At 39.5% G+C, this 23,133-nt stretch overlaps 2 protein-coding genes across 2 annotated transcripts; both read right to left on the bottom strand.

Moving 5' to 3' along the window:
- Positions 1 to 280: 280 nt before the first annotated feature.
- Positions 281 to 9,755, bottom strand: LOC117538983 (HMG box-containing protein 1-like). Its single transcript, XM_034204995.1, is given in 15 exon segments — positions 281 to 1,782; positions 1,896 to 2,037; positions 3,570 to 3,866; positions 4,918 to 5,062; positions 5,273 to 5,429; positions 7,767 to 7,847; positions 7,849 to 7,889; positions 8,411 to 8,525; positions 8,638 to 8,743; positions 9,097 to 9,173; positions 9,175 to 9,198; positions 9,200 to 9,235; positions 9,237 to 9,280; positions 9,426 to 9,436; positions 9,596 to 9,755. Coding segments are annotated over 15 exon segments (1,368 nt in total). The 5' UTR covers positions 9,670 to 9,755; the 3' UTR covers positions 281 to 1,764.
- Positions 9,756 to 11,535: 1,780 nt separating this feature from the next.
- Positions 11,536 to 19,401, bottom strand: LOC117539000 (cAMP-dependent protein kinase type II-beta regulatory subunit-like). Its single transcript, XM_034205014.1, is given in 13 exon segments — positions 11,536 to 12,936; positions 12,938 to 12,984; positions 13,082 to 13,102; positions 13,105 to 13,216; positions 13,309 to 13,377; positions 13,483 to 13,557; positions 13,646 to 13,747; positions 15,918 to 16,071; positions 16,269 to 16,375; positions 16,600 to 16,683; positions 16,850 to 16,902; positions 17,744 to 17,779; positions 18,870 to 19,401. Coding segments are annotated over 13 exon segments (1,212 nt in total). The 5' UTR covers positions 19,135 to 19,401; the 3' UTR covers positions 11,536 to 12,849.
- Between the last annotated feature and the right edge of the window lie 3,732 nt (positions 19,402 to 23,133).

Below are 23,133 nucleotides of genomic sequence, written 5' to 3'. Positions count from 1 at the left end.
ATCATTTCAGAGAAGTTCATTTGAGTTTTTTCAACAACATAGTAAGGCTACTTCTATTTGATATAAACGCACACTTGCAGTATTATTAATGTTATCTGTATGTGGATCTTATGTCATTTTATCTATGTGTATCTTTTATCTAAGAGAAGATTGAGATAGGAGATGTTTATATGATGGGGGGGGTAAAGCAGCATGTCTTCTAATAAGGAAAAATGGAGAGATGGCGCCCTCTGTCTCTTACAATGTAAATAATTACCTAAAATTGACGATAATACTGCAGTTCTTTCCCAATTATTGTTTTTAATAATTTCATTGTGCCTGTGCAAGCTGTAAGGAACATGAATATCTTGTACATCTAACTACATCACTTGTGAAGTCTTCCTCGGGAACATGGTCTCCACTTATGATAATGTGTTCTTTCATTTGCTTTCAGACCCCTCTCATCTCCAGGGGGAATAGACCCATGTTCCAGTGAGTATAACATTCAATTAAGACCTTTAACGTTGTCCTCATTCAGGTCTGGAGTGAATAGTGTTGCTTCAGTACAATTCTTCAGAGGCGTTGTTAGCATACGTATACGCATGGTGTTTTTGTGAGGCAGAAAGAAACGGAAGAATAAAACACACTTCAACTGAGTGACCTAGAAACATCGGGCTTTACAGGTCCGATGTTTGGATCAGTGGATATTCAAGGGCTATTAAAGATTGAGATAAAACATGCGTGTGGTTCAGCGTTTCCCTTAAACCACTTGTTCATGAGTGGCACAATAATAATGCTTATTATTCAAAAGAAAAGACAGGCAAACACATTTTAACATGTATTCAAACACAAGGACAAGCATGCCGGCAGGTTGTGATTACAGTTTTTGAAAATAACCAAACACTTGTATAAGATGCAAGTTTAAAAAAAAGTATTTATAATATGATACAAGGATATTTTGTGCAAGAGGTTGTTGGGGCTGTGAGACCTGTACATTATGAACAAAGCACTTTCAAATTCAACCTGGAAGCAGAACACGGCAACTGGGCCATGATTGTGTCAAACAGCTAACTGTCAAGATACTAGCTGTAAGAAACAAATGGTTTCCACTTGTATACAATGGCTGTATATGATTAGGTTACATATTTATATAAAGTGCAAAAGAAACACTTACAGCGAAGGTCTGAAGTGCTTTGTGACTGAGTGTAAGCCCTCCACCACATGCTGAAGCGTCATATGGCCGAGTGGCTGGGCTACAGACATGGCAGCATCTCAAACTGTTGGCAAAAGTTCTGCTGCAGAATATACTGTATTGCAAAATGCATTAAAGGATGCAATATATTGACTTTTACAAATATAATCAATTTGAAAAGTTGTGAAAAAGTTTGCTAGAATTCCCCTTTTTACAGTTATAAATACACACTTGTCGTTTACTGCTCCTTTTACACTGAAGCATAGCACCACATGCTCTCAATTTGTATCAACCTTGAATATAAAATAACCTGAAATACATGAGGAAGTTCTTATCAGGGGAATAAGAAGCCTTTGACATTAAAGATATAGGAAAATATATGCACTATTAGTGACTAGATTACATGTTTTGTTATAGTTCATAATTCTGGGTTGTCTCTAATAATGCTTCAAGGTTACAAAAAGCGAGTGAACTCTGCGTCACAGTCGGGTGTCAAGGGTCGAGAGAGCAAGGAGGCATCAAGCGGTCCGTCGGACTCTGTCCAGCACCTCGCCGTGTCAAAGCACCTGCAGCCGGGGATTCTGGGGGATTATCTAGGTCTGCTGGGAGCCCTGTGGAGGAAGACATCAGCCATTAGTCCACAGTAGGGCGGACACATGATTGAAACCAAAGACTGGGTGAATATAATGTAATAGTTACAGTTGTGTTATATGTTGTTCCTTACCGAGTTGGTTCTTTTACGTTTCCAGCAGTCTGGATTGATTCTTTTCTGCTCCTCAGCCAGGACTTTGGCCTCCATGGTGTACAGCCTCCGCTCCTCATTCTTCATCTTCTTCCACTTGTCACCCAGGATGACACTAATGGCTCTGTGAGTATAAGGTGAGACAGAGAAGATAAAGTGCTCGCCTTTCCCAGACTAATGAAGCTCTGCGCAAGTTCAACCAGGAAGACCGTCTTTACTAATCCATTTACTATTTCTATGTTACTTCTCTCTCTCTCCTCTCAATAAGTGATCGGGGGTGTCACTCTCCAGCTTAACCAATCACTTCGCTCTATTCTCACAAGCCTATCATAGCTATGACGCAACCCTCCTCCCCCCCTTTTCACCTCCTGTCCCTCTGAATCCAGGGTCAAGCTAAGCCACTCCCCTTCAGACCGACCCCAACTATCCATTCACCACCACCAGTGTCTAGACCCCGGGGGGATTTCATCGGATCGGTTTTCCCCTCCCGAATGATACTTCCTGCACAACGGGGGCCTAATGGCCAAAACTCATTACATTGGCAATAAATATGTATTCTTACATCAAAACCGTCTCTCCTGATTCAATTGTCTTAGAAGGATCTATCCAACTTTGCTCTTTTTTTTCTTTTTTTGAGAAAATGAATATTTTGCACATTTTTATTTTTATATTTTCAACCCAAGCTATCGTTTAGATCAGAGTATATTCAGGAAAAGAAACAGAACAATGGAATAGTCATTGTGAAGTGGGAAATAAGTATTTTCTGTGGTTCTCTTATTATCCTAAGATACTGTTATGTTTGGCTGTGAATAAGAAATATGAAGGACAGACCATCTATTTCTATTTAGTTTGTTTTTAGAAAGGGGCAGGTCACATAAGATTATTTTCTTCTCCCTGCTCCTTTTCGGTCAATAGTGTGTTTATAGAGACATGTTTTGTTAACGATTATTATACTGAAAATGAAATGCAGTATGCAATCAAAAAGTCGTAAAAATGTCCCGATCGAATTCTATAAAACTCATTGTATAGTATGACACTTCAATTGCATAAAATACTAAAAAAGATATGCCATGAAAATGTTAAAAAGATAAGGGCAAAAAAAGTAATAATAGAGGGTAAAAGATGAGTCAGTATAACATCTAATAAAGAAATGTTGGCCCCTTAAGGCCAGATGTTCCACCTCAGGTGCTGAATCTGGGACCTGTGGCTTTAAATGACAAATGGATTCATACAAATGAATATATATATGTTTAATGGTCCAAGAGAATATAATTAGATTGAAGGTGAAGTTTAATGATAATCCTACGGTATAATTGGTAGAATGGGAAAGAAAAACAACACCATCAAATTAAAATATTCTCTGGGTGGAAGGGAGCTCTTTTATTTCCCACGCAGGGAAACCAAAGTGTCTGGGAGGAGATTGGCTACATACATTGGTCCGCCGCTCATTTGGAGATAAAAGTGTTGCTCATGGGATCTTAAACATCCCCATTGCACAATGTGACGGTACGCTCATATTAAACTACTTCCTCCTCATCATCATTTCCATTTCCTGGGATGAATGTGGGGAACTTTCACGTAACAGAAAGGCTAATGTTGACAACTGAAGATGTGGCACAGTGATATAGAAAGGAATCACAATGGTTGTTTGCGTACCTGTTGTCCTTCCCAGGATACATATGTGTGTACTCCACTCTGTACTTCTTGGCGAAGAGCATGAAGGCATTCATTGGACGCTTGCATTTTGTAGGCGTGGCAACAGTGGCAACAGTGGCTGTCACTGAGGTGTTGCTCTTGTTGGACTTTCCGGTGGAGGACTGAGGGGAGCCGGAGCGCTCCAGCTTGTCACAGTCCGGACTGACGGCGCCGCTGCTGGACAGAGACGTCCTGCGCTGCCGGGCCATGCTGCTCAGGACGTACACTGCCGAGGAGTCCAGGGGGGTGAAGTCATAGCTGCAGGAGGACACAAGGGAGAGTAAAGATGGCTGTTCATATTGTGTTATTAGTTTAGTTTGTTGTCTGACACAAATATTATCTGAAAATGTCATATTTGTCAATAAAAATGCATTTCTAAAAAATACAAATAATTGACATGTAAAGGAGTGTAATCATTTTGAGTGTACTGTATTTTGTTTTGAAAAGATCAGACTATTTAGTCATATTTATGTTTTGCAAACCGCATTAAATGTTGCTACAAACAGTTTGTAGTATTTGTAAAAGATGATGATTAGACAGGGAATGTGTACAAGAAGGCTGCAATCCAAGAATTGACTAATTTATGGTTACAATTTGCGGGAAGTTATAATGACTTTATTAAAGAATACTTTAACTTAAAGGTGGGGTAGGTAAGTTTGAGAAACCAGCTCGAGATACACTTTTTGTTATATTCCATGGAATGCTCTTAACATCCCGATAGCAATGAATATCTTAAGTGCTTTGACAAAAAATCCATAAAAAAATGTCATCTGTGGAAACCGTAATACTGTAAAAAGTACAATCCGTTTAGCCGGGCCGCCCTGTCGGTCAGCCTTCCATCTCGTGCACGCACAAATGTATCTCGTGCCCTCATTAGGCGTGCCGTCATTGGGCGTGCATTGCAGCAGTACTTCAATGACTCGCCAGCAACAGGCGGCCACTTTCACCAGTCTGCTGACGTCATGTGCGCGTTCATGTGAGTTGGAGGAGGTGCTCTGTAAGGAAGTCTGAAGGAAGGGGCGGATTATTTTCGGCTGTGTACTTTCAAATTTTAGTGCACTCGAGCCGGTTTCTGAAACTTACCTACCCCACCTTTAATGTGATGTTATGCTAAAGAAGTTCGGCTGCATTTGGCCGTACCCAAGAGGCAAAAATATAGTTGCTAAAAGCAGAAGAAGAATAATCTGTACCTGTAGATGAATCCCCAAGACCCCCGTCATATTCTTATTTGATGAATTGTTATACAAAAAGAACGATATCTACTATAGTAAGTCTCTTCATTGCATAAAGCAAGACCACAGTATTGTACCTTCTGAAGGTGTCAAAGACAACAGAGTCATCGCAGTTGATGGCTTCTGGGTGGTTTGGGGGGAGGCACACGTTGCCCACCTGCATCTCGTAACAAGGGATCCCATGATGCACCACGGTGAGGCTCGGATAAAAGGAACACCACCCTGAAAAACACAGATGGTACATTTTAAAACAGTTCTAGTCATACAGCTGTTTATTTAAACGTAAACCAAAAGGAGTTTTTCCATTAAAAAAAAAACACATTTCTCATATTTCAATGAAATCAATGTAAGAGGGGGGGTACATATTAATGTAAAGAAATATCAATATTTGTATTTATTTTTAACATATTAACTTCTAAGTTCTTGTTTTACCTCTGTTTTTGACAAAAAATGGGTGATCCAATCGGCATTCAGCTGTCAAAAGGCCTTCCTCAGGTGAGCCGGGGTCAAAGGTCAGTTTGAGGACAGCCTGGCCAAAAGACACCGTCTCTTCATGGCTCACCAACTTCATCCCCTCTGAACCGTATCTCTGTGAAAGAAGCAAAAGACCAATGAGAGAAATGTTTTGCATAATGAGGAAGTAGCTTAACTCGCCACCAGAGAGCGAATTGCTGTAGTAACAGCTTTCCCGTCCATTATACTAAATGAGACCTCTGCGAATCAACAAGACAGTCTTCAGTCATACACTCAGTTTCTCTTCCTCTACTTTTAGCTTTGCTGCCACCTTGTGGTCATTACAAGCCGTTGTCTTGACTACTGACATCACAAGGGATCATGCACTTCACTTTACTAGCAGTCAGCAATCCTGAGGGATGCAAACTAATTACAAAGGGTTTGATCAGTCAGGAACAGCCATGCTTCTTAAATATTCATAGGTAAAACCAACAAGAAGGCAAGCAAGGCAGGTGTATTTAAAAAGCATGTTCATTACAAAGACCTAAACCCAATTTTACTGAGAAGAATCTGAAAGATTTGAGCTTAGCTTTAAATCTACATGCAGTTTTTACAGACTGCAGCTCTTCAGGCAAAGCACTCTCATTAGAGGCTTCTCAATTCTTAAATTTCCCCTCCTCGACTCCTCTCCTCGAGACTTAGACCCGCCCACAGGAGATGCGAGCGGAGGACCGAGGAGAGAGGAGGGGAAGCAGCAGACGTTTAAAAGAAATGAGAACTCCTCTCCTCTGAGCGGTCATATTAAAGAGACGTCCGTTCATTATTACGTGGCAACAGCTGCATCAGCTGTGGAGTGTTTTGTCATAGCGCTGTATCTCTGTTAGATCAGCTGAACATTGTCCCCCACATATTTACTTTGAATTCATTGAGAGTGCGGTATAATGAGACAATAACAGGCTACAGATGCGGACACACACACACAAATATATTTATATAAATATATACAATTTAAAGTATGAGAGCACTCTCATAATAACGTAACACAATCAGAGACTGGATATATCACCCCCCCTCTCTCTCTGGTCGCTGAAATGGGGAATTGAAATTACGGGCCAAAAGTTGTATTTACAAGTAGGCCTATTAAAAGTAAGCAGAGGACACCAAACCAACTGAGACCTGTCTGTCCGCCGCATCTACGCACTGTACAACACACACCTACACACTGTACCACACACACACACTGTAGCCTACCACACACACTTACAGCTCCTAAAGCATAATCAGGCTACAGCCGTTGTGTATTTTATTATGTGAAGCAATGGTCTTAGAAAAATATCGACTCTTTGTTTGTAGATATCTACTAAACTAAAGCAAAGAGAGTAGGCCTGTTATACTGAGTGATATCTATGATACACACTGCTCTGCTTTCTGCACGGACCTCTCAGCTGTTCTCTCTGGAAACATCGCAACGCGATGAAAGCAGTTTCTAAAATAATATCCAGGGGATGCATGCAGAGCTGTCATTGGCTGAGATAAGTCCGGCCGTGCGTCACGCCTCCACCGTTCCCGGAAATACATCCGTGGAGGAGCCGTGGAGGACCCATCAGTGTGTCCTCGGTTTAGAGCTCCTCTAGAGAGCCTCCTCGACGCTCGATCCTCGGTGGTGCATTTAGAGAAATGAGATGTCCTTCAACATGGCGCGCTGAAATCCATTTTCCGGGTCACTACCGGAGGACCGAGGAGTCGAGGAGGGGAAATTTGAGTATTGAGAAGCCTCTAAGGTGGAGGCCACAGTAACTAAAGCCCCTTCCCAAGTGCCTGATCTAAATATGGGTTTAACCTAAACGGCACAGTCTGGAGACCGGAGAGGGCTGATGGGGAATCGTCTGTGAGCAGGTCCGAAATAAACTGGGGAGCTGAACTATTAATGTTGTACGAGTTGAAGTTCAACTGTTGAATGTTTTGATAATGCAGTGAAAAGACTTTAGCAGTTATCGGTTCAACATTAAAGCGGTAAACTAGATTCTAACAATCAGATGTTGAACGAATACTTTTAAAAAATATTTCTTAAGCAGTAGATTGATAATCTTTTAATGACTGATGTTATTTTCTAAATTAAGTCTGACACCCAGGAGGAAAATCTAGTTTTGTACCTGCTCTCTGGCTTTAAGGTTGCGAAGTATGGATTAATTTCCTGCTGCTGTTTTTGGGGGCCAACATAAGGAATTCAGTATTATTCATGTTAAACTGTAGGAATGTGTTTGGATCCAATAATCTATGTCAGTCCGGCATTTTTAGGTTGCCTATTGTGTTTAGGTGATTGGAAAAAGATCGCATGTTTTTTTAAATCAGGTAGTGCAATCTTTTGTTCAGCATACATGTGTTTGCATCCCTGAAAACTAAACATGAGGTGTACAAAGCGGGAAACTATTCCAGCCGATTCCTGTTAAATAGCTTACGGTTTGTTGCCTACCTTTAAAGAGAAGGAGGATGGCCTCATGGTTTCATCGTCTGTGTCCTCATCAGAATCCCCCAGTTCATCCGCGTCCTGCCACCTCCACATTCGGACCTCGGTGGAGGAAGCGCAGGCGAGTTCCTGAATAAAAACAGAACAATGTGACATGATGAATAAGCAGTGTTGATACTGAGAAGAGAATTCGGGAAAAGGTTGCAATACTGCTTTTTGGACACCAGGGGTCAGAATTTCTTTACACATTTTTGTAGCCAGAACCTCTAAAGCTTCTGTCCAAAACAGTTTTTATTTCATTTTTGGTTATTATTAGCAAACTTTGAGGGCAAAGTAGTTCAAATGCAATCAGTACTTTTTTACAATACTAATTACAGGTCTGTTCACAAACAGTTCTGACAAGTTTCAATGAAAGATAGAAAAGAAAAAATGTCTAAAGTCTGAAATAAAAATGTTTGTGGCTTACATTTGCACATTACCGTTACAATAACAGATTGAAGAAAACACGACTAATGACTGTAAAGACGTGGATTCTGGTAACTAGCTATGAATCATAATTCTCAGATGTTCTTTGGAAAAGCTCAGGTTTCACTTGAATGTGTCTGCATGCACTGGTGGAATACCGTTTGTACATGAGTGTGTGTTTTCACCTTTAAGGAAGCAATGCCAGGCTGTGGAGGGCCAGGAGTGAGACCCAGGCATGTCTTCATCATCAGAAAAAGAGGAGGACATTGAGAAAACTCCAGATTCGGACTCACTGCTGGCCTATTGTATATTAAAAATAATGTAAAAAATGACATTAGTTTACATGTAATACACAATTTATGGTTGAATCTTAAGTTTACAATGTTGACTGAAGTGAAGGGTTACCCTGGACACGCCTGCGGTCCCTGAGGTAGCCTCTGGACGGGATGGGGGCACTGCTGGCTAATGGGGGGCGAGCGTAGGAATGTAAACTATTACTGATGTGGACTGGTGATGATCTGAAAAAAAAAAGACATTATCATTCACATTTATTTGGTCACTGTTGATACTTAATATTTGTGTTTTAATAATCTACAGACCAGCAAAAGGTGATTCAGTTGTTCAACAGAAGCAGGGTTGTTTAGACAGTAAGACAGGGACAGAAAGCTATTCACTTTATTGATTGCTGAAAAATGTACAGAATTTCGGTAAGATATTTCATAACACATTTTCAGAATGATTGTGACTAACTCGACAGTCCTGCTATGTGGAGCACCCACATGTTTTACAGGGTTGTACACTTCTCTGTGTTTATATCCCTGAATACGCTCATCAGACTTTTAATTTTATACTATCTTGCCTCAGTACAAACCTCTTGAGGGGGGCGCTCTTTAGCAGGGAGGTCTTAGGATTGGTGGCAATGTTAGCCAGCTCAGCCAGCCAGTTGGTTGCTGGGTGAGCAGCTGAGCTCCTCGGTGGGACACTCCTGCTCCAACCTGAAATATCCCTGCAAGACCTCTGGTCCTCCTCCACCTCCTGCAGCTCCGGCAGGTCATCTGGGGAGAAGTCAACGGTTCAAATTAATAATCCCAGGACTGTGACTAACATTTATTTTCATTGTGTATAAATCTGTCAATACCTTTCTCGAATATTTGATTAGTTGTTTGGTCTAAAAAAATATCAGTTTATTTTTCCAAATACCAAGATGATGACTTAATGCCACAGTACCAATCCAGATTTAAAAATCAGGAATAGATTGTATTCGTAATATTCTCACAACCAATGGATAATATAAATTAATCGCAAATCTAATTATTAACATGTGGAAAAGGCCAGTGGAAAATGTGATTTTGCTGTGTTTGGGATGTTACCATACTTCCATGTGGCATGCAGGTGAGGAAGGCAGGTCCTCGTTGCACTTGAGTGGATCGAAAGACTCGTCCATTGTCACAATATTCTACTGGTTTCTTCTCTCTTTACAGGCTGCAGGTCTGTTTACTCAGCTTCCGTCATTCATATTGCTGCCCACATCAGCTGATTTCATGCAAAACAAAAAGGGAGAGAAAAAAGGTGATTGAGTTTTTTCACATTTAAAGTGAAACCTGCTGCTCAATCATATTTAAAATGCTGCCTTAATAAATAATCACTAACAAAGGATTGCATACGCCTGAATGGCGATATACGCGGTGTGTTTAATAGTGATATGGTTTCAGGAAGACATAATGAACGGCATCAATGTAGTGGTTAAAAAAACATTATCACAGTAGCCAAATGTTTCTGAACGCGCAAATAAATAGCTGTGACAGTCTGTTATCATAGCAAGACATGTCATATATTGCATGATTAAAATGGAGAAGGTACTTGAAGCCTTTAGGGAATCCTTTGTCTCTGAATCGACACAGTATACCACTGCGGCTGGTCACGTGACCCGCTGCGTGGAGGCCTTGTTTATAAACTTAAGGGATTTTGGCGCATTCGTACCAGAGCTCATTCATCATAACTGCGTAGCAAAAGTGAAAAAATAGCAGGAATTCCTCTGTTAAAGTGGCTTTTAAAGATTCGGAAAACTGGAGGTTGGAAGAAAATACGAAGTAAAGAGTGTAATCCTGATTTTAATATAACATAATGTGTTTTTTTAGCGACATGCAAAGTTACCACAAAAGACGTACGCGTGATGCACGATCAACATTATTCAGTTTACAAGAAGGAAACCATGGAAGGAACTAACGGATATCGTGCGTCCCAACCGTCATTGCACGATCTGACAAACGTCGCTTTGACTTCGTTAACTCACGGACACGAATATATATAAATCTATATATATAAATATAACGATTCAGAAGTATTAAAAGGTCCAAAAGAGCAGATTGACACTTGGGCCTGCTGTTCCCCACTCCCCCAAAAGCAGAGTAGCAGTAGTAGCAGTGTTCAGACCCAGAGGCTGTAGGGTCTAACACTGTAAACAAAAGAATGTCAACAAGTTGAGGCATGGACGCAACCTCACGCCCCGTTCAAAATGAATGACACAAAAACACGGAGAGGCTTTTTAAAACGAGACTTTTACACGAATCAAAGCAGATTTCACCAAATGAATGACATGTTTTGTATACACATAAGAGCTTTTGGTTGGGCTTGTTATCACCAAAAACAACAAGCGTCATCGCGAAAAAAAACATTGTCGAGCACAATATGTCATTGGAGATCAAATAAAGGCGTGACAACCCCGCTAAAACATCGAGTTAGAACAGAAATACACCAATCACACGACGCTAACGTTAAAAATACGTTTAAACCGTTTATTTATTCGATAAAAGTAGTCTGTTTTCCACTTACCAAACCAGTCGCCATAAAGAAACTCTCTGGCATGAACTCGAAGGGTGGGAATGAATGCATACAGAGAAAGCCTCCTATTGGTGGATAAGAACATCAATAACAAGAATCCGGGAATTATATTGGTTCACATGATTGAGAAAAACATTGAAGGCGGGGCCTAGTTTGTTTTTCATCGTATGATTGGATGAAATGCATGCCTATTACTGCCCAGTTACTGCTGATTGGCAATAACAGGAACAATGCATGGTTATTTTTTTTATCAACAATGTTGCAACCACAGCAAGAAGTATCGTCTCTGCTTTCTAGAACTAGTGTCATTTCCCTTGCAGTTGAGTAATTGCAGTTACAATTGTAACTGTTTTACAACAACATTATTCAAACAAATGCATACGCTGAATGAAAAATGTAATACAAATAATGCGTTACAGAATTGTATGGCTGTTCCATAATTATGACAAAATATGAAGTGAAACGCAAATATAAAAATGTTCTTTATTGACATGAAAAGTTAAACATACAGTACTTTCAGCCAGTATCATGGGTTTGCCTTCAAAAATGACCAGCACTACCTGCACAAAGGGGGGGGGGGGGGGGGATGTCAGAATGTTTCAATGTTAAACCAGCTAAAAACAGTTTAAGCTGCAGTAAACCACAGACAAATTACAGAAGACTTCAATTATTAATCTTAAAAATAGAGAAGAAGAGAAAGAGAGAGAGAGATAAAAGACCCACTTTAGATTCCTGCTTAGAGGGAACGTTGGAACATATGTTTCCAAAAGTTGTTGGTAGAGGTAGACAGCAATAATGAATGTCATAATCATAATGTATGTTTCACAGACACAAAAACAATATGACCTACATGTTACATTAAAACACAGGAAAATCAATTGTTTCAAGACACTGCCTATAATGACTAGTCTAGTGGGGCAACTTATTCAATTAAAGCTGGGCATATATAATAACAGTAAATACTCAGTTTCAAATTGTATACCAATGTGTTGTATATTCTTACAAAAACTGTCAGCTATCTCTCTGAAGTTTGTTTTTTGCAAAAGCATAGAATTAGGCTAACAGCCACAAACACACTTACCAACGATGATATAAAGTGTATGAACGTGTTCAAGGGGTTCAACATTATGATAAACAGAAACATATTTTGTAAAAATGTTAAAGTACTGCCAAGTTTACATTCTGTGGTAATCAAAATGTGAAATATGTTATCAAATCAACTTCTTTTACAAATTGTAATCCTTTCTCATATTGTGGCACTTGTACCAGTGCACCTCATGCCGCGAATGTTAGTGCTCTAGCCAAAATGACGAGAGATCGTGACATATTTGCTCACCATTATCCAGTAAGAAATTAGCTTTGGCATCTGATTTCCACAAACAATGTTTAGAAATGTAGTACAAACGATATTATACTGTAGGTGTAACTATAACACTGTGGAGAAAAAGGTGAGCAATAACAAAAGTGTTCAATATACAAACAGATAATGCGTCTTACACTGACAGGTAAAATGTACGCTTACATTTTAAGGTGAGAATCGTGAGAATTCTACTTCAAACAAGCTTAAGCAACTCTGCTTTGGCTTACTGTAACACGCTGTGGCAACTCTGCTAAAATGAACCTCGTCTCATATGGGATTCTGACGTAGTCTGTTATATTTATCTGACACACAAATGTAGTAGTGGATATTCACATTTGTTGTAAGAAAAGCTGTTTAAGTGATTATGGGGGAAACATCGTAACAACCCTCTTTTTCATCCACCAATTCATGGTCCATTGCTGTTCATGCACTTTGTTGCTCAATCTCAGTGCTACTCCCAAACAGGGCCACCAGCTGCTCCTCATAGTTAGCAATGTTTCTCTTCATGATTGTCCATACACGGGCCCAGCAGTCTCTCGAAGGCTTGTACGTCAATGACTGACAAAACAGAAAAAGAAAAGAGGAGTCAGAAATCATTTAAGGAGAGTTTCGACTTAGAGTTATGATTGTTTTCAAATAAATCATAAACATATACCCAAGCATTTGACGGTCCCACAGCATAGGCTGATGCAGCTCTGGGCTTGTTTGTGACAAGCGCCAACTCTCCAAAATACTGGCCTCTAGAGCACATGGCGATGTCCACCTCCTCATCTTCCTGATCTTTTTTCGTCTGACAGGAAGAAAAACACACAATTAACCTATTTGGATATACAAACACATTTGTTAAACTTAAATAACGAAGGGTAAACTGGTCAAACATACCCTGCTTCTTTTCATGGTGATTCTTACTTGGCCAGACTCAACAATGTAGAAGGAATCTGCTAAATCACCCTGTAATACAAAGAAAACTAAACGTGTGACTCAGTATCTATTATTGCTCCATTGCAGCAGAAGGTGAAATTATCAATGTAAGAACAGATCATAGAGATTCTTCACCTGAGCAATAATCTGCTGTGAATCATTGTACACGTTGGTGGATATTACGTCCACTACCTTCATTCTCTCTGAGAGCTGTGAAAGAAAATATATGTGGTTAACAATGGAGTTACTTTTAAAGCATGGTCAACTTATTCACATTGGAGGACAAACTAATCCTAACCTCTAATGATGTAAGCAGTGGTAGCGTTTCAATGAAGGCCTCATACAGCCTCCTTTTCTTGGCGTTGTTCTTCACTATTATCCTCCTGAATGTCAGACGATCCTGAAACACAAATTAAAAGAAAACATGTCAGAGTATTTTTTGTATTTATTCAAAAGCCCCTCTTTTTTCTTCCTGTAAAACACCTTTGATTTTGACCTTTTTTACATTTTCCCAGACTGTTCTGGCATCTTTAAGCAAACAATACCTCTTATGAAACAACATTTCTGCAGTAGGGGTCACTGTTAACCCGTAAGAAAAGCGTCTCCTTCCACCATAACACCAGCTCGGATAATTCAAGCAGCATCAATCATGTGCTCATGGAGGCTGTTGCTCCGATAAATCTTTAGAAATATCTCAGTTAGTTTGTATGTCATTCAGCAGGATGATGTTTTAGATTCAAATAATATCCAGTAACATGTTTGGCAGCATACTATTCTGTAGAAAACAATGAATACAGCGCCCTCTGGCTAGGGAATAATAAAGTCCCAACGAATGAGCAAACACAGTTCTAACCTTGAGGTTAACTTATCAGCAGTGCTGGAAAGTAACTATGTATATTTACTCAAGTATTTACTTAAGTACATTTTTTGAGGTACTTGTACTTAACTGAACTTAACTTGAGTCTTTCCAGTTTATGCTACGGTTAAACCTTTACTCCTATATCAGTTGGAAGGAAATATTGTACTATTTACTCACTACCTTATTTGAGAAGATTAGTTAATAGTGACTTTCCAGGTTAATAATATTAATACAAAAATGTAATTGACAAATTAGTTATGGCATATTATTATAAGGTACATGGCATGATCAAATGTTGTTTAAGTTAGCTTAACCTTAACCAGCTACCACATTAAAATGATGTGTGCATAAATAGATTGTAAGTTAAAATCCAGTGATATAATATATATTATTCAGAAAAATACCAGAAGTTTACTTGAGTATTTTTACACCGTGGTATTACTACCTTTTACTTAAAGGTGGGGTGTACACCAATGAGGGCACGAGATAAGTTTGTGCACAGATGGAAGGCTGACAGGCAGGTAGGCCATCCAGTTACTTTAGGGCCGGCTAAAATGATTGGTCGTGCTTTTTACAGTACTACGGCTTCCACAGATGACATTTTTATATGGATTTTTTGTCAAAGCACTTAAGATATTCATTGCTATCGGGATGTTAAGAGCATTCCATGGAATATAACAAAAAGTGTATCTCGAGTCAGTTTCTCAAACTTACCTACCCACCTTTAAGTACAGTATAATATCTGAGTACCTCTTCCACCTCTGGTTGTCAGTAGAGTCAGTCCAAGGCCTAAGAACATGGTGTACCACAGCTTTAATATCTAACTAGGTTACCAAAAAGTTAACCATTACAACCCCATTTCAAATGATACCAAGTGATCAGCAGTATCAGTGGAAATAAGCCTGATAGATGTCCCAGACCTAAATCCGTTAAACTACTGTTTGAACAGAGGCCCTCACTGTCCCTCCTCGATGTCAGGGGCTTGTCTGTTGAACACGACTCTGCTTGTTCACAACCTCAAACACTAACTACAAGTACCAGGTCATAGGGGATACTGCTGCAACCTGCCCGGTCTGTACACAGATGACATAACAACGCTGTTCCCCACAGTATAAGGACACAACCTTTGCTGAGTCATTAATAAACAAGCTGCTTCACAGATCAACTACAAACAGCTGTTTTCAGACCTAATTTATAAAACTGTTTTAATTTAAATTTACCAGTTTTTGTTATCGCACTTTGTGTGTTTCCATATGGTGTTTAAAGCCCCAGCTTAAATTCTGATCATTGAATAACTTGATTACTCAACAAGTTAAGTTCATCTGAGGTTCACTTTGCCTTGTTGAGCGGGTCTGATAGCGGAGCTCTCTGAATGGGCCACAAAACATTTTTAATTGGCCTGTATTACATTCATAAATAAACATATCTTTTCACATTCAGTTTCACATCATTAGCTTTAATAAATGCATTAATGAACATGTATTCATATCCAGGGGCATTATTAGTGCTCTCTCACGTACTGTTGCATTCATTAGGTTTCATACAGTTTGTTATCACATTAAGTCCACATGATCTCATCTAATAATGCCAACACTGTCACTGACAACCTGGATATTTACTGTTAAATGTGGCAACTAACAGCACAGCAGGTTTTTAATCCTGTGCACGGAGCCAACTGTGCCCTTGCATGAGGCTTTAATGGTTTACTCACTAGGCACCAAACGGCTCCAGGGGAGGTGGCGATTATTGTGGCTGCCCTGGGGGTGTTGTACATCAACGCTAGTTCTCCAAAGCTGCCTCGGTTGTCATAGCAGCCTACCATCTTGTCTGTACCATCAATCTTCACGAAAATGTTAAACGTCCCACTGAATGAAAAGAAAAACATCAGAGAAAAATATAAATACATGGCAGACATATTGGTGTGTCCGGAAATCTTGAATCAGCTTGAAACATTGATTTTACAGATTATTTCACAAACATTTTACAATTCTACAAAACAATCAATGATCTGATTTAATAAATCACAAGTAAGTCATGTTGTGAGAGCCACACGAAAGCTCACCTTTCAATAACATAAAAGTTGTCCCCGTCGTCGTCTTGATCAATGATGTGCTCGCCTTCGGTTAAGAATTTCTCTAACATGGCATCCAGCACCTGAGACATCTCCTCCTGTGTAAAATATCAGTCAAATAAATGAAAAAAAACAATCATGCAGAATCCACTCAGCGTGCTGTTTCAGCTACTTTAAAATAACCATCTTAACAAATCATGCATAGTGCACTGAGCTGGGCAAAGATCTGCTGGCCTCGGGCCATGTCCTCCTTTGTGTAATTTAAGAGATGGCAGAGCACAAACCAGAGGAGCACAGAGTGTTTATGGAATAATCCACTCACCGCATCCAAATTCTTGAACAGAAGAATGTTCCAACATGCTTCCTGTAGTCTCTGTCTCTGCTCATCAGTTTTTGGGTGGGTGACCTGTAAATTAATACACAGGACTTATGATATAAGCCTATGATGGCATACACTTTAAAGTACATATACATATATTTTATCATGTTGACTGTTTGATTCATATTCAGAGCTGCAATCCATACTAAAAATCAACCAAGACGGGATCTTCATGGTAAGAAAGACAGTTTACCCGTGGCTCTTTATCCTCATCATCGTCATCTGGATTGAAAGCTTCAGCACATACTGCATGACAGAGATCAACAAATGAATGAACTCGACACTTTCTAACAGAGAGCATAATTCACCTTCAAATTAAGATGTCTACCCAAAGGCAAAACCTTCGGAAACAACAACATTTTAAATAAAACATAAAGTGTCATATTCAAGTGATCATAACAACAGCAAATCTCAGGAATGATTCAGCAACATTTCATGTGTAAATCTTTCAATGAACACAGCTTTATTTGTCTTAAGAGCGTGTGCTGGTGGCTTTCATACTGCACAGGACACTGTATCATAACAAACGTTCAATTCTTCTTACATTAATTCAAATATACTCCTTTTTCAGTACATTATTAAATGCATTTTATTCACAAGTGCTATTTCTTTGGCCTACGTAGAGGATGTTTAGGTCAAATTTGAAGTGATAAAATGTAAGTAATATGCTTTAGCTGTTACTGAATACCTTTACTTGCTCATACTTTCCATGCAGGCTGTCAAACATGCAGATGCATCAGTCCTAATGCAGTTATGAAGTTGAAGCCACAATGTTACTATTATCATGAGAGGGAGATTATAATTAGTAGCAGTACTTGTCCTCCTCTCCTCACCAACGTCACTCACTGACATTATTAACCCGGCTAGAGACAGAGTGGATTCACAAACTCTAATAAATCTGCACGGATATATTAAGCAGAAGACATTGAGAAAAGAAAGATGGAAAAATACTTAATTTTCCCTTGTAATGGAGCAGGTCTGACGTATTCATGTGTCAAAGAAGTTGTATATGTTTCCAGCACTGACACAGTCCAGAGTTTCCCTCTTGACAGAACATGCTTGAAACAACCAGCGAATGATAACTCACCTGATGCTCTTCTGATGAATCTGTTTATTACCGGGGCTGCAAAAGCAAAACATATGTATTAGAATGTTTTATTTCATGATACAGTACATCTATCTCACAAAAAGGTGAATCATTGATGCAGATAAGGTTATCTTAACACACAAGTGTTTCTACATCAGTGGTACATGTGTAGCGGCGTACACACAGACCTTTGCTCATTAAGGAGCCTTATTCATTTTTGGTCAAACCTGAATGAGGACAGCTGCTTTGAAGTGCGTTTGAATCTAATTTGAATGAGAAACAAAATTCAAATGCAAAACCCAGCAAAGGTGCCAAGCTCTAACACAAAAGTCTCAATATGAAATATACATTAGATAGGAGGTCTCATCCATTAATAGCCTGCCAGCCATTGTTGTCCAAGGAGGCTTGTCTCACATTTAGACAAGGCACTAGAGGTTTGATATGGCACAATCATGACCCAAAAATACTACAATAGTTAGTTTACTGACTGAATGCAGTGTACGTGTCCTTATGTAACCATTGCAGGCTGCCTTGCAGACCCCAACCCTCATTGGGATGCTGTGTCAGAGCTCTGGGTTGCTATGCTACTTGCTGCACCTTGTGGCCACACTGCACTGGCCACAGTGAGACATGACCACAGCTCAGGGAACACAATTCATCCAGATACATTTACACACTATTTTTGCATTGCTTGCATCACAGCAGAGGTTCATTTGTCACGTGTGTCTGCTTTGTCATAATTTCTTATACATAATCATGGAAGGCCCATCCGGCCTGCACCTGAAACTGGAAATATTGAAATGACCTAGAGGTGCAGGGTAGGCCTGTGTGGAAATAAACACAAACCCCTTTTTTTTTTGCAGATGCTTTGCCTGAATGCTGTCCTTGTCACACAAACGTTTCTGCACAGATGAAGACAAGACACGTTCATTATCCATCTTTCACCCTCTGTGACCATATATGGCAAATGACAGCGCCGTGGTGGATGCAAGGTGGCGGAGCATCACGCGAGCAATGTGTCTCCATCTGAAGCCGTGTACACAGCGAAACATGCTCATTGTTCCTAATGAATAAAAAAATCCACCACCACATTTCCTCCCGACATAGAGTACATATGATCGCCTACCTATGAATTCCTCGTCATCGTCGTCGTCCTCCTCTCCGTTTTCCGAATCGATCTGCATGGCTTCGTCAATGAAATTGACCGCTTTTCCAGGTCTTGGGGCCGAATTTTGGTCATTGCCAAAAGAGGCCTCTTTGGTCTCACTTTCCTTCAGCTGGGTGAAGTACTGTAATGCAAACTCGAGCAAATCCCTGGGCTGATTCCTCAACACTTCCACGGTAAAGCTCTGTAACAGCTCCGTCAGTCCTTCAGGAATTTCTATACTCATTCCTATTATCAGTCTATAATGTGGACAAAACCGGTTTGCTGCGAATCCGAAATAACCAAAAGCACCCAGTGGGATGAAAAAAGCCAAAACGAGCAGACGGGTGTAGTCAGGCCACCCAGTCAGCAATCCCTCCACAGCGATTCCTCTCTTTTTCTTGAATGAAAATGGCTCTGGATTTTTCGTCCAAGCATCTTCTTCTTCTGCTGCTTCTGGCTACAGGAAACCCACGCATGTGACCCAGGAATCCATGGCAACCACCTATCCAGGGATTGCGTATGAGCAGCAGCGGCGCTGAATCTGCAGTCAGACGCAAAATACAAATGATGAGAAACCCTCCGGTTTATCAGGCAGATCGATTCAACGGAGAGAGAGATGACATATCGGATGCACCTAATATGTTTTAAATATGTTGTTTTTACTAGCAGCTCATCTGTAGGCTATGCCTTTTTACAGTCGGTTGTAAATCTCACTTCAAAATTATTCATAATCTAGTGAAAAACATTGACGTGTGAACACAAAATAAAAATCTTAAATATCTTATTTTATTGCCAACCAATCTGTGTTTATTTTACAGAGGGTCGTAATGGCTTACTTTGAAATATTTCATAATTTAGAGAAAAAATGTACTTTAATAAAACATTAAAATCTTAATCTTAAATGATTGTATTGCCAACACATGTTGCAACAATGTTTCACTTTAAAACTAATTCATAAACTAGGGGAAAATGGACATGTGATAGAAAACAAAATCTATCACATGAAGATATTAAATCATGTGATTTATTTTACATTGGGATCAAACTGATAAAACATAAACACCGTTAGAATGTACAAGAAGGACAGTGAATAACAGTCTTATTGTCATGCTGTTATTCCAGCTCAAATCCAATCTTTAATTATATTTATAAACTAATTTAGAGCAGTATAAGACAAAGCTCATTATAGGGACTGCTCCTTTAATAGATCCAGCAGTTTAGGCCCTGTTTCTTGTTCCAGAGGGAGAAAAACTAATAAATCTGATGCATATTTTAATGACATTCCTCAGAACATTCAGACTCCCAGGCAAATACTGTGTGCTGCCAGGAATATCCAATTACATGAAGGCAATTCCCCTGTATGTGAAAACCTACTTTGCAATATACCTATTTCGAACCCTTGAAATAAAAGATAGAAACTCAAGAAGACCCTTAACACAATTTGTATAGACATCAAGACCAAAACATGGAAACGACGGTCATTTGGATTTCCAAAACTATTTTCAGTTAAAATGATATCTTCCTTTACACACACACTCACAATAGAAGGAGATGACAAACTCCTTCAGTAGGAGCAATTATTTGCCTTCATAAGAAGTAATGGCACAGATTAGGTAATCTACATTTAAAAGAAAGCAGATACAGGTGTGTTCTTTGTGTATGTCAAGCATCCATATCGGAACAATTCAAATGGCAGGAGGACAAACAATCCATAGTTTTGGGGCAGCAACAACCATATCACCAAAGCATTTAGTCGTGGATTTGTGGACAGACTGAGGGCTTTGGTCAGAGCATCTGAGGTGAGTGTTTTGAAACACCCTCAGATTGCCAAATGTGCAACAACCCCTCCATTTTGTGTGCCACATTGCAGAGATTATCATACTGGGTTAGAATGAGCAAAGGGTAAAGAAAGGTGAAGGAATACAGGTTAGCAGCAGGGAATCATTTGACGGAGAAAATAAAGAAAATCCACCAAAGAGCCCAGCTATTATCTGCCATGCTGTCAGCCCACTGTGCCTCCACCGTGAGACCCCTCCCCCCCTGACTGTGGCCCATATCTGTCACTCTTTCAAGAAAGCACAACGTTCTCTCACTCAGGCGCATATGGGAGCACGTCTGTGCAGTGACCAGTAATGTATGCTGCTGCTGCCTAAATGCTATCTCCCACACTCACCACTCAAGGGCTTTCATTTGGTTGTGCTCAGTACAGCCCCAACACTGGACCTACTGTAGGAAGGAAGACATCAGAAACTGTTATAAAAGCAGTTCCGTGCATCAGCACTGCTCTCTGGACCAGAGATCCTGAAGATGGTTTCTGCTTAACGCTTCTAATCAAAGCAATGGAGCATGCAGCTTCAGGATAATTACACTTCAAGATGCAAAGAACCTCTCGTCCTTAGGTCGCATTAACACTTTAGACTGCTTTTTACAAGATGGGTATAATAAGGTAATAATAATAGTAGTAGTAATGATGAGGTATGTGGTTTACTGCATAGACCATAAGTTGACATTTGGAATAGGGCTCAGCATGTACATAGTAAAAAACAAGTCATTGTACTGTATTAGGTGACAGAATTGTTAATGATAGATTATGCTCTCATTTCATTGGGTAGCTTTCAAACATATACAACAAGTCCTATCTTTATGAAGGTTGTCATGTTCTGTTTTTTGTTTATTCATATTCAGCCCACCTCCCTTGACGTTTTAGAGGTGTTAAGAATTGTAGAGAGACCTGAAGTATAATGAAATACAATATGGCTTCTAAAGTGGCAGTAAAGTAAAATCAACACCCCTCTAAAACATTTCAAACAAATACTAATACTCATGAATGAACAGTACATGCCTCTGCATCTGAAGACAAGCAGTGTATGGTCAAGCTATTATGCAAAATAAATCATATAAATACATATTGGCATGGTATCAACTATTTTAAATAGGTTCCCTTTAGGCAGCAGTAACACTGGGTCAAATGCTTTGTTCCAGCTCATGGTTTATAAACTCAGACCAGGTGTGGGAATTCATTCATGTGAAAATATGGGCCACACCTGGGCCCATAATTTACAACTCCTACGTAAATGTGCTGACTGCAGATACCTCATGCTGAGTGTTTCCCTACCTTCTCAGTAGTTAATACCTGCAACACCAACAACATGCACCCTCTGACTGAGTCAATAAAGAACAACAAACCCATACCCTCTTAAATAGTGTGAATTACAATGTTCCTAGCTTGTTTAGAGTACAACTTGAGACAGCTGTTTTTGTAAAGTGTGAAGAAACTTGTCTAAACGGTCCGATGAAAACCTCATTCAGTGAGAATAGTTAGGGTTGAGCTCTTAGATAATTTTTGGGATAATTTGTTTGTTGAATTGTTTTGCTTTATACACAGAGGCGTTTCTTTATTAGCCTATTATTTTTATATAAAATTGTTGGACAAATGATCATGTCATGAAGCTAGGATGTATTGCATGTTTGTTATAGCACACTGGTCTTTTGATCCTATAAAACTTCCTACCATTCACATTTTCAAGACGTGGGTGACTGTGCCACCTACTGGGCATGTAATGTAACACAACTTTGAAATAAATATGATTTATCTAAAAAAAAATGTAACAAGGGAATGATTATAAATATGCAAACACTAGTGATGATACAATCATTTTGCAGTTTCTTCTTAAGGATATGCCAGCACAGATAATGTCTGGAATTAAAAGCAACATTACACTTTTATTTCAAGACACCATGCGGGTTATATACAGGTTATACACAGACTGTAATATAAAGGGTTATACAGCATATTTCTTTCTGCTGAGATTAGATAACGCCTTTCAAGTTTCCACCACAGACAGATGTTTAGATAATACTGTGTGGTTTGCTCTTATCAGTTTTTACTAACAAATACGGTTAGTGTGTCACTGATAAGATTTTCTTTCTGCTGAAGTAAAACTGTTGAATTCACTGTTGTTTTTTAAATAAAAAAAGTGATGTATTCTTAATTTGAAAATGCTGATAAACTCAAAAGCAAGAAAATATTTCATGGCAAAAGAAAATGAAATGAGTAACGCCCAGACTGCTCCGTTTTAAAAAGGGTTTCCCCTCCACAAGTCCCCAGGTGAAGAAAACATTAACATTGACAAATATCCTACACCATCATCAAGTATGCAGACGACACAACGGTGATCGGCCTCATCCACAACAATGATGAGACGGCCTACAGGGAGGAGGTTCAGCATCTGACTGAGTGGTG

This window comes from Gymnodraco acuticeps, unplaced genomic scaffold (genome assembly GCF_902827175.1).
Source record: "Gymnodraco acuticeps unplaced genomic scaffold, fGymAcu1.1, whole genome shotgun sequence".
In the NCBI taxonomy this organism is placed as follows: domain Eukaryota; kingdom Metazoa; phylum Chordata; class Actinopteri; order Perciformes; family Bathydraconidae; genus Gymnodraco; species Gymnodraco acuticeps.
Note: the sequence above shows the minus strand (reverse complement) of the source record. Positions and strands in the feature narration are given on the sequence as shown.